Source organism: Leptodactylus fuscus, chromosome 2, assembly GCF_031893055.1.
Source record: "Leptodactylus fuscus isolate aLepFus1 chromosome 2, aLepFus1.hap2, whole genome shotgun sequence".
In the NCBI taxonomy this organism is placed as follows: domain Eukaryota; kingdom Metazoa; phylum Chordata; class Amphibia; order Anura; family Leptodactylidae; genus Leptodactylus; species Leptodactylus fuscus.
This window is the reverse complement of record NC_134266.1, coordinates 34,866,640-34,879,579: the sequence shown is the minus strand read 5'-3', so window position 1 is coordinate 34,879,579 and position 12,940 is coordinate 34,866,640. Positions and strand designations below refer to the sequence as shown.

The 12,940-nt window shown below is 40.7% G+C and overlaps 1 protein-coding gene across 1 annotated transcript in view; it reads left to right on the top strand.

Moving 5' to 3' along the window:
* The window catches only part of SH3KBP1 (SH3 domain containing kinase binding protein 1), a 283,844-nt gene that overhangs the window by 46,710 nt on the left and 224,194 nt on the right, over positions 1-12,940 (top strand). Inside the window, exon 2 of the mRNA XM_075263613.1 lies at positions 9,416-9,573. Coding sequence (XP_075119714.1) covers positions 9,416-9,573 — 158 coding nt within the window. The remainder of the gene's footprint in view (positions 1-9,415; positions 9,574-12,940) is intronic.

Below are 12,940 nucleotides of genomic sequence, written 5' to 3'. Positions count from 1 at the left end.
TCCACTATATCAGAAGAAAATAAAGTAAAACACATACAGACTTACAAAAAATTGCAGTGTATTGCAAATTACACAGGGCAGCCTGTAATAGAAACACAATGATGATGAGCCTGGAACCCTGAAATAGGCTTCCCAAAGGAATGGATTACTTTCCCTGGATCTCAATTGCAGTACCCCTGCCGGTAAGTAGACGCCTCAGTCACGTTTGGCTGAGGCACCTGCAGAGTTACTGCCCACAATCAGTATTATATAGCAGAGACAGATGGATATGGAGCTGTATTGGGAGCGGAGTGGCTGTCATGTTTAGAAGATTCGACATCCACCGTAATAGTACGTCGGATGTCGGGAAAGGGTTAAAACAGGATCCTGGAAAAATCTAAAGGATCCAGCAGAGCCAAATATTAATCCAAGTAACATAATGCAGTAACACAAAATGAGGCTAAATGGGGACACCATTTAAATCTAACATATCACCATGCAAATAGTCTGAAAAGGAAGAAGACCCCCATATATATGTTAGTAGCTACTAAGGAGACAAGGTACCCCTTCTGACCCACGTCTATGACCTCTTGCCCTGTCAGCCAGTACCCTGCTCTGCAATGATGGGGGTCAGTAAACCCAAAGTAATTGTCTACAGATAGATATTCTGGCTTGTCTTTAATCCAAAATCATGCCACGGGGTTTCAGGAAAACCAGGCATTGATATATAGGAGGGCAACGGCTTAAAGGTGGCGCTAGAGAGCAAGTATCCTTTTTTTGCACCAAGGAGGATATATTTATATATTCTTTTTCCATAAACTGTAATAATGCAGACGCGATAATATAAGCGTTTTTTTTTATATCCGTTTGCACTTGGTTACTGCCGTACAGTATTTTGCCATTGCTGTGATGTAATGGGTGCATCAGGATGAGACGCTTTACCTTCTGTAATAGGGAGCCAGCCCTAAATAAACAGCTGGTATCACATGCAGTAAGTATAAGTTTTCCTTTGGAACTGGCTATTTGCCAAATGGGTGAGAGACGTAACCTGTATATAACATTTTTGGCTCCATTTCTTCTTTACTTCCGTATACTATTATGTCCAGTGTTCCTTATCCGCTTTGTGTGTGATTGTATGTTAGATATATCATTAGATTAATGTGAAATGTACTAGCTGCAAACCACAGGATATCCTGCCCTCAAAGGCAGATTGCATGTGGCACAGGAGTAAATATTCATCTGTGTTACCTACTTACAATATCTTGATGCTTTGTGCAGAGACGCAATACAGAAAACTTACAGTGTATCTGTTACAATTATATCTTTGCCAGTGGTTTTCATATGGCAAACATGGCACAGAGTTGACCAGATTTGGCCATATTTTTAGAAGTGGAGCACAGATTTTAGTAAATAGGGAATTGTAAATTGTGTCTGTCTAATTAAAAAAAAAACAAAAAAACATTACAATGTATTTCAGGTGTGACTTGGCATAAACTGGCTAAATTTTCAGTGTTTATTCTTTTTTAGATTTATTATGTGCTTGTAACAAATTAGATCACACCCCAAGATGAAAACGGATGATCACAAGGGAAGAGTGAAATCAGAAAGCTGTCCACTGATTTCTGCTGCTCTATCCCAGGGCAGAATATGATAGAGAGAGAGAAGCTGAGCTCTGTGATATATAGAGTTATATGATAGAGGAGAGAGGCTGAGCTCTGATATATAGGGTTATATGATAGAGGGAGCGAATCTGAGCTCTGTGATATATAGGTTTATATGATAGAGGAGAGAAGCTGAGCTCTGTGATATATAGGGTTATATAATAGAGGAGAGAAGCTGAGCTCTGTGATATATAGGGTTATATGATAGAAGAGAGAAGCTGAGCTCTGTGATATATAGGTTTATATGATAGAGGGAGAGAAGCTGAGCTCTTTGATATATAGGTTTATATGATAGAGGAGAGAAGCTGAGCTCTGTGATATATAGGTTTATATGATAGAGGAGAGAAGCTGAGCTCTGTGATATATAGGTTTATATGATAGAGGAGAGAAGCTGAGCTCTGTGATATATAGGATTATATGATAGAGGAGAGAAGCTGAGCTCTGTGATATATAGGGTTATATGATAGAGGAGAGAAGCTGAGCTCTGCAATATATAGGGTTATATGATAGAGGAGAGAAGCTGAGCTCTGTGATATATATGGTTATATGATAGAGGAGAGAAGCTGAGCTCTGTGATATATAGGATTATATGATAGAGGAGAGAAGCTGAGCTCTGTGATATATAGGATTATATGATAGAGGAGAGAAGCTGAGCTCTGTGATATATAGGGTTATATGATGGAGGAGAGAAGCTGAGCTCTGTGATATATAGGGTTATATGATAGAGGGAGAGAAGCTGAGCTCTGTGATATATAGGATTATATGATGGAGGAGAGAAGCTGAGCTCTGTGATATATAGGGTTATATGATGGAGGAGAGAAGCTGAGCTCTGTGATATATAGGATTATATGATGGAGGAGAGAAGCTGAGCTCTGTGATATATATAGGGTTATATGATGGAGGAGAGAAGCTGAGCTCTGTGATATATAGGGTTATATGATAGGGGAGAGAAGCTGAGCTCTGTGATATATAGGGTTATATGATAGGGGAGAGAAGCTGAGCTCTGTGATATATAGGGTTATATGATGGAGGGAGAGAAAAGTTATCTGAATTGCATTGGTAATAAATGGATAACATGACATACATGTTGTAATCTACACGTGTGGTGTCTGTAGAGGCGATGGAGACCACTGATGAAACTTATTTCCTAGAGTCTCCAAGTCTGTGTCCTCTTCAATTAGGACTGAGATAGTACATGCTATATAGTGTGAATTGCGGCATGTACTGCTGTGGGACGATGTCCTTTCCATTATAGACATGGATATCGCACAGACCACAAATGCGCAGTGTGAATACATTTTATCTAATGAATCTCTAGAACCTTAATGTAAGGTTTTGCTTTACTGTGTCTGTAAGGACGCTGCTTGTATACTGTGATCCTGAACATTTGGCCTCTGTTATTTATTTTAAGTGAAGCTGGATTTTCAGTAGTCTAGCAGATATACGGGATTTGGCAGTCACAGCAGAGACCAAATCTGAATGTCTGGAGCTCATTATTGAATCTGGGTTCATTGCCAGGCAGAAAAATAACTTCCTGAGCAGCTGTATGGCGGCAGCATTTTATTTGGGTCCTGCTTCTTGGTCTGCGACATTGTACACATGCTGGCTACTCACTTTCTAAGCCTTTGAAGTTGACAGTGCATTTAAGCAGAAGATTTTTAAGAAACTGTATATACAATATCCATAAGGGCGATTTATGGATTTACTCATTGCCCTGAGGATCTTGTGATAATGCAGATTGTTCTTTGGCCCAGACATGCTCTTTATTGATACGTCACCTGGAGAGCAGATATCATCTGTATTGTTGTAGTTCTCATCCGACGGATTTTGGCTGCTGAGTTGTCCCATTGGGAGTCCTATACCTTGTACGCTAAGAACATTTTTCCCTTGATTGTAAATTGTATTTTAACGGAACCCTGTTAATTTCTTGGCCTTGTGATACAGCTTGGCGGAACATTTCTCCAAGATGTTGTGACTCTACAGTGAAACTTAAAGGGATCCTATCATTGAATACCCTTTTTTCTGACTAACACGTAGGAATAGCCTTAAGAAAGGCTATTCTTCTCCTGCCTTTAGATGTGTGCTCCGTGTAGCCGTTCAGTAGAAATTCGGGTTTTCTTCAGTATGCAAATGACTTCTCTCACAGCACTGGGGGCGTCTCCAATGCTGTGAGAAAAATCTCCAGCGCCGCCTCCATCTTCTTCAGGAACAGCCTCTTCACGCGTCTTCTTCAGGCACTGGGGGGTCAAACTTCTAGGCCTCGGGCAGAGCCCACAGGCCACAAGAAAATGGCTGCTTACTTACTGTGTAAGCGGCCATTTTTCCTGTGGCCGCGGGTATGCGCATTCGGCTCTGCACGAGGCCTAGAAGTTTGACTCCCCAGTGCCGGAAGAAGACGCGTGAAGAGGCCGTTCCTGAAGAAGATGGAGGCGGCGCTGTAGAGTTCTCTCGCAGCATTGGGGATGCCACAGTGTTGTTTGAGCACTTGGGACTGCCCCTAGTGCTGCGAGAGAACTCATTTGCATACCGACGAAAATCGGGATTTCTACCGAACGGCAGCGCAGAGAAGACATCTAAAGGTAGGAGAAGAATAGCCTTTCTTAAGGCTATTCCTACATGTGATCGACAAAAAAATTTGATTTTAATGGTAGAATCCCTTTAAGGCTATTCCTACGTGTTAGTCAGAAAAGGAGGGTATCCAATGATAGGATCCCTTTAATTCCTCATAGCTTACCATGCATGGATGGAGCCATGTCAAGTGGAGGCCTACCTGGGAGTAGAAATTATTGTTGAAATATCGTGTGGCTGAATTGTGTTGTCTTCTCCACGTTCAGTGCACATTATATCTTGGGAAAGGTTTGAGAGATACTGTACGAGAAATGGTAACATCATTGTATTGTAATAACTACATGTAATTGCATTTTACCTGATTTTTAAAGGGGTTTTCCAATAAATTTAACCATATTTAAATGTGGCAAAAATTAAATGTTAAACATTTTTGTAAATATATATAATAAAAATTTTTTCAGAATTTTAAAGATTTCCTTTGGCCATCTTAATGGTGACAGGCTTTTGTCTTGATCAGTTGCCAGTGGGTCCGATCATGAATGCAGGGACATTCTATTTAAGAAACCCAGCCATGAGTTTATTAGTCTGCATTTACATGAACTTTATAATCTGCATGCAATGGCCATTGTGGGAAAGGTAGCTTGGTAGCAGCAATGGTGCGGACCCAACCAGTCAGAGACAGGGACACAAAATCCGTAGCAAACCTTTACTTAAAGTACAAAACAAAGTAAAATACAGCCTTAACTTCATGAAAAAGAATGTCAAACAAAACCCTGCTCGTCCGAGCAGTAACTAAACAATAAAGTACAAACTGTACGTGTGGCTTACTTCTACCCACACAAATAATCAAAAATATCGCTATACAGTCTCACCAGACTCTCACTGTGTCAGGACAGACCCAGACGCCTCCTCTCACTCCGAGGATCTGCCCTGAAGTGCCGGCTCTGCAGCCTTTTATGGCCCAGGAACGAGCCCAGGACCTACACCTGGGCTGAGGCCTACTCAAGACCCACCCTGGACCACATGTAGGTCCAAAACCCGTGGCTGATATATCAGGATTCCAGCACTCTGCATGTCACCTTCTCACAATGGGTGCATTAAAATCCATCAAATGTGGCCTATTCACATGACCAAGTTTTTGTCCATTTTAACAATTTTATGATTCTTCCATTTTTACGGTCCGTTTTTGAAGCTGGTCTGTCAAGAACAGGTTGCTTCTTCAAAGACTTATTCAGGGGGGGTGCCAGATATTGGACCCCACCAATTTCATATTGTTGGCCAATGCTAAGGATTATTACAACATCATAATCCCAGAGTAAAAAATATTTTTCACTTACTGATTCCTTTAAAAAGTGCCCTGTAATATCTTCTAAACTTCTATAAATTTGGCAAGTCATAGAATCCAGCTTTACATAAACATGGCTACATAGTGAATTTCTTCTGGCAGACGGACTTGCTATGAAATTGTTTATTAAAATGAGAGTGTTCGGCCTGTAGTCTGGCATCCGCGGCTGGACTCTGCTTTACTTATAACAGCGCCAATGTTTATTATCTGTAGGAACAATTTACATGTCCATTTCTAAACTTTGCTATATTGCAGTGGAATACACAGCCAATTTAGTGATGTACATTGTAAGAAAAGCTACTGTTCGGTTTCCACGTTCCCTGACCTGGGCAGATACTTGATCTGGACCCAGATGTCTTGGAGCATATCATAACATGGCCTCCTAATTTGTGTTATTTTATTTATTTTTTTAAATATTTTATTAGTTGATTTTGTTTTTTCCCGTATAGATTTTTATTGTAAAATTTACACTAAAATCTACATGTATAATAATAAATGGCATCTGATGCCTATAAAATAACTTTTCATCATACTTTGATTTTACTATTATTTAGCTGCATTCTTCTGAAATAAGAAAGAGAATGTGTCTAAAGAAAGGAGACCCCATCGATTGTCCAGGACGGTAATAGGTTCGGAATAATAATAATAGTTGCAGGTTTGGTATAAGGCATTAAAAGAACTTTGTATGCTGCATTCCCATATCTAAATACATTGCAGTGCAGACACGTGTATTGGCATTATATACCTTTGCGCATGCGCCAGGTGCCTTGCGGGTGTGGCTTGTATTAATGTACCTTTCATATTGATGACTGTACAGGCATGAGAACACAGCTTTTATGTATTATACCAAACCTTCAAGCAAGTACAAGAACATCATTGGAAACCCACTGCCATGCTGCATAAGGCTGTGTTCACAGGATCAGAACAATAGGCTCAAAAACGTATAGAATAAGGGATGCACATGGAGCACCCTTCATTTAAATTTATCACCTTTTACTAATGTAAAAGGTGAATGCAAAGTTCTTATTTTAAAGTCTTGCAGGTAAAAAACCTACTGAGGAAATCCTCCTCACGTAGATTTATTACCGTATATACTCGAGTATAAGCCAAATTTTTCAGCACAGTTTTTTGGCTGAATAAGCCTCCCTCGGCTTATACTCGAGTCAAGCAAAAGAAAAATTTTTTGTTTTTTTTTTTTGGGAAGGGGGGGGGGGGGGTTCTATAACCAGCCGCAATAGTAATGTATAGAATCTCCCATAAGATAGTGAAAAGAAAAAGCTTTTAAAAAAAATATAATAAAAAAGTAAAGTAAATAAAAGTTCTATATCACTCCTTTCCCTAGAATACATATAAAACTGGAAAATTACTATGCAACACAAACACATTAGGTATCCCTGTGTCTGACAGTGCCCGGTCTACTGAATATAGGGGATCTGCAGTGCTCCTGTTCCGTCGGGAAGGGGTTAATAGGAGCACTGCAGATCCCCTATAGTCAGCCAGGCTGAATTCCAAGTGGGGGAAAAAACCCAGTAGTCCTCAAGCTCAGGGAAGGGGCAGACAGACAACCAAAACACCCCCTCCCCTTCCCCAGCACTTACTGCACCCAAAAACTCCGACCATTTTAATTTTTGAAATTTTCCAGTAGCTGCTGCATCCCCCCCCCCCCCCTTGGCTTATACTCGAGTCAATAAGTTTTCCCAGTTTTTTGTGGTAAAATTAGGGGCCTCGGCTTATATTCAGGTCGGCTTATACTCGAGTATATACGGCACTTTTCTAGACAGTTGTTATACCAGCCTGATGAAGGAACCTTATAGCAGTTCCGAAAGCTCGCAATATGTCATCATGTTTTGTTAGCCATTAATAAGTATCAAACTACTGCGGACTCTCAATCTTTACATTTTCTGGACTTGTCATAAAATACTATTGTTGGTTCCCTTTGGTATTGCTCAGTGATTTCCACCACTACAGATCCCTGATTCGGCACAGTAGCAAAGACAAATACAATCATATAAAAGTCAAATCACAACTTTATGCCCAAAATTCACAAGTTGACATAGAAAGAAAAGCTTGGCTTAAAAAAAAAAAAAAAAAAAAAAAAAAAAAAAGGTTTATCAATTGTCATGTATTATAAATATATTTTAAAGTAATTTTTGGTGAACTTTTTTTTTTTTTTTTTTTTTTTTAATTCATTTCTGTTTTTTCTTATCTGTGTATATCTAGTGGCAGTTCTGACTCTGGCCACTAAGCCAAATAATACGTTGAGACTTCCTGTTTTCTGTAGAAGATTTCTTTTTAACAGTTACCTCACTTATCAGCACACTCTTGGTCACTTCTATTGAGTACATGTAGGAATAAATTCACCAGTTACAATAGGTTATTTCATAGCTCATCTAGGCCCCTTGTTGTGCAATGACCTCTGCACAGGTCGCAGAACATGGGGGGCAACACTGTGGCTCAGTGGTTAGCACTGCAGCCTTGCAACGCTGGAGTCCTGGGTTCAAATCCTGCCAAGGACAATATCTGCAAGGAGCTTGTATGTTCTCCCCTTGTTTGCATGGATTTCCTCCCACACACCAAAGACATACTGATAGGGAATGTAGATTGTGAGCCCTATATGGGACAGTGACTGACAATATCTGTAAAGCGCTGCGGAATATGATGGCGCTATACAAGTAAGCATAATAAATAAATAATAATAATAAATTTCCCCATAGAATTCAATAGGGTCTACTGCAGACTATTGTGTCCAGGCCATGGTACATGTCCAGAAGACAGGAAGTCACAAACTATTTTAGGTTTAGTGGCAAGAGTTATTATTATTATTATTATTATTATTATGATATATATATATATATATATATATATATATATATATATATATATTTTTTAATCTAGATAATAACATAGAAAATTATAAATCACATCACTAAAAATTACAAATAATATTGTTTAAATCACATTGTTATGCTGACCATATAAGTCGTTTCCTGGTAACGCTTTCCCTTTAACAACTTCAACATCATTTTTATATTTTTTTTACATTATTCCGAAGATTTTTTTTTTTTTGCTGATAAAAAATATTTGTCTATTTTCATAAACTGAATGTACGAAGACAGAGATTAGGCTCTAACCAAATCACATTTTTTACATCCGTTTAACGAATGACTATCCATTTACGTAGACATCAATGTTAAAAAAAAAAAACAAGAAAAAAAACAAACCCAAAAAACCCCGCTCTGAATAGAGCCTTGACGGAGTATTCCCAACTTGGCATTTATGCCTTGATCAGCAGGATCCAGTTCAGAGACACAAGTGAACACATGCGAGCCTTTCCATCCATGTGTATTATTTATTATGTGCCATCATACTCCGCAGCGCTACAGACATTGACAGTTTCAGAAATAGCCAAGGCTACCTGCTCGACTCTCTTCAGAAACGCCATATAACGCATGCCCGCGGCCCTCGCTCATTCGCTTGCAGCCACAAACAACTTGTTTTTCCTGCACTGAGTATTGTGGAGAGATGATAGGAATGAATGGAGGCCGATCAATAGAGAAACCTTTGAAAGGAATTCTGAGAGATTTCAGCTTCGCAACCCGCAGAAGTCTTAATACAGTAAAAGCAAAGAAATTCGGGTTCCCAAGTGCTATTCAACTACTCAGCGATGGATTTTGGTAAAGTTACATGACCAGTATGGCATACAATTGAATGATCGCCGTATGTCTACTTGCTAATTCAGTTCATGTTACGTGTATATGACATTGCGTGTTACATGTCTGTGTTGTTGTCTTGTTATTGTCGTGTTTTATACTGTACCTCTTAGTATACTAGTAATAAATGGCCATCATTTCTATCTTTGCAGTGGATGCCATTGTGGAGTTTGACTACAAGGCTCAGCATGACGACGAGCTGACTATAGTGGCGGGTGACATCATCACCAAAATTAAAAAAGAAGATGGCGGTTGGTGGGAAGGAGAGTTGAAAGGAAGGAGAGGACTTTTCCCCGACAACTTTGTAAGAGTGAGTACTATGTGTTTTTCTAGAAACGTATAAAATTTAACGAAGCTAATGGGAAAGTTTAACTGTGTCGCAACGATACAGATGTACAGAAAGTGCTAAGGTGGTTGTCCCATAGCGGACTCTCATTCCCTATCTACAGGATGGATAAGGAGAATGAGGGACTGAATGATTCCTTACATTGTCTCTGTGAATGAAGCATGAGTAGCCACTCCATTGACTTCTATAGGGCTGTCAAAATTGCAGATGCAGCACCCCATAGCGGTGAATGGAGTGCCAGTCATATTACCGCATTGGGGAATCATTTATAGGGAGGAGGCAGGAGGACTTTCGACCCAGCATTCAGACCCCTCCAGTGATTTGGGACCTATGCCCCGCCCTGTGGGTAGGAGATAAGTGTCTATAATAAGACAATCCCTTTAATGCTCTTAGATCCAATATCCCACGTCCCCAATTCACAAGAGATCAGGAAAATTGAGCTGACCTGTGTCTGACAGACTGGTGGTCACTGGTAGTCTCCGTCCTTGAGACTTGTCAATCCTAGAGGGATGGCCAATCCAGGGTTACTATTAGGGTGAAAGTGTTCTTCTAGGATTTATGTATGGTCTATTCTTAGGTCCATCAATATCACATTAGTGACATCAGTGGTCTCACACCTGGCCCCTCACCCATCAGCTGTGAGACTGTCGGGCCCAGTACTATACAGTGTACTGAGCCAAAAGTAGAGGGCTCTGTTCTGTAGCGGCTCATTGGCGCTATTACTGCTCAGCTCCCATTTATTTCAAGTAGAGCTGAGCTGAAATAACATTGCTTGGGCGCTATACAATATAACAAGCCCTTTGCTTCTGGCTCTGTACACTGTATAGTACTGGGCCTGGCAGTACTATAAGGTCTGTTGCTATGAGGTCTGCGTGTTGACCTTGACCCACAAGATATTGATGGCCTATCTGGAAAACTTCTTAAATTGCAGTCACTCCTGATTTCTCTAGTTTCAAGTGGATTTGTGGCTGGATCTGGCTGGTATATGGCGGCATACATTTTTTCTTGTTTTGGGAAGCATGCTTTACAGTTTGAAGGCATCCTGCAAATGGCGACACAGATATGCATGTCTGAGTCTTGTGTTTGGTGTATACATGGAAGTCTCCTTATACTGAACAAGATCATCTTCACGGTCACAACTATTCATAGATTTCATTGTTTCTTAAAGTCAGATAGTATCTGAGGGTTAGTGCGCCTTTAACTGTCTACAGTGAGATGTGCGGCAGCTTTACTTATAACACTGATCTCAGAGAAACAAGTCATCTTAGCAAGTTATTAAAAATTCACACGTCTAATGGCAAAGTGTTATCTTACCAATACTTTCAAGAATGACTGAGCTATTTTCCTCCTCTAAAACCTTAGTACGTCTTATGGTCTGGTGCGTCTTATAGTCCAAAAAATACGGTAATTGTTCTTTTTTTCTGACAACAAGAATAAATCTGCAGTGCTCTTCTTGTTGTAAAATTGACTGCAGTCCTGACAATCTCATTGTCGTCAGGGGACCTGCCAGGAATTGTTGGGATCTGTGTCCATCATTGCTATCATAGTTCCATTAAGTACAGGCTCCATGATGCTAGTCCTTTGTGTTAGTACAAATGTGTCTTTACATACAGAATACCTGCTCATTATTGTTGTGAAACTACCTTTAAATGGAGAGATTTATACAGACCTCTTAAAGGGATTCTGTCACTATCCACAGTACATTGTAGGGGATATTACTCTATTATCACGATCATGCCTTTATATAGTCCAGGAGATTCACCATTTCCTATTTTTATTAATATGCAGTGCACTGAGCCCAATTTTTTGAAACCGGAATACAGAGCCCTCAGAGGGTGTAGTACGCCCCATAGTTCTGAGCTCTGACACTGCCCTCGAATGATTGGAGATATGAATCACGCCCCCTTGTCTACTCCTCCCTGACCCCTCTTCCTGACAATACAGAGCCTAAATTGTATATCGGACACCAAAACTACCAGAGTTGATTGCTCAGGAACGGTGGGGGCTAGAGAAAAAATTCCAACGGTGACATAATCAGTAGAGTCTTGACTAGGGTTGAGTGATCGTGTTTGGAAAAAATCGGATTCCGATCGGCGATCGATAAAATTTCACGATCGCGATCGGAATTCCGAACACGATCTTTTTAGGTGGGATCGAGATCGGTAGTATTTCCCACAATGCCTTCACACTGAGTATATAGCGTATACTCAGTGTGAAGGCTCCGCTGCGGTTCCATAGGAATGAATGGAAGCAGCCGGTACACAGCCTTAACCCCCTGAGCGCCGGCTGCCTCCATTCATTCTAATGGGAGACTAAAGTAGCATCTCTAGTAGCTACTTACCTCCAGAGATGGCTGCTCCGCTGCTCTTGTCCTCGCTGCCGCTCCAGCTGCAGTCTTCTTCTCCCGTCACGCCTCCCCTCCCAGTACCCGCCCACACTCTCCTAACCCGCCCTCACTCTCCTAACCTGGCAGGGAGGGGGCAGCGAAGGGAGAAGAAGACTGCAGCGTGGAGCGGCAGCGAGGACAAGAAGAAGGAGAAGCAGCGGAGCAGCCATCTCTAGAGGTAAGTGGACACCAGGGGGGACTAAGTAGCCAGAGGATTAAAAAAAAAAATCCTCTGGCTACTTAGTGATTCACTACACAGCGTGGATTCTAACAATTGTTAGATTCCATGCTGTATAGTGAATAGGATTGCTTTTAAAATCTGATCTCCGAGTAATAAAAAAAATCCCGTTGACTTGCATTGGGATCGGAATTGGGATAGAGATCGGGTTCGAATGAAAAATGATCGGAAATCGGATTTTAAAATCGATCCTGAAAAGTCAGGATCGGCTCAACCCTAGTCTTGACTATTAAATGATGCAAAGAGTTGGACTTGGGGGAAGTGGTGAAAGGTCCTCTTTAAAGAAAACCTGTCAGTAGTTTTATGGGTCTCAAACCACAAGTAGCAAAAAGTTTTACAAAAAAAAGCATAGTTTTCTGAAAACATGGTAAAATGCCGAAAAACCTTTCAGGATAAGGCATGGCTGTTTGTAATATGGCAGCCTGTCAGTATTTTACGAAGCCCGCGATTTGGGCAGCACGAAACTGCTGACAGTTTCCCTTTAATACAGTCTTCATTTTCATGATGTCTTCTGGGTGTTTGGCTTTAAGAAGGGTTTTCTAGAGGAATCTGCACAGCTGCGATCACGTATTCAGTGAGATGAAAAAGACACAATCTAAATATTTCTGAAATCAGGAAAGCCGAGCTGCCAAGTTTACAGAGCGCAGGGTAAACACCTGACCATGTGCTTGGCGCTGCGGAGTGGAGGCGCCTGACCGCTCTTAATT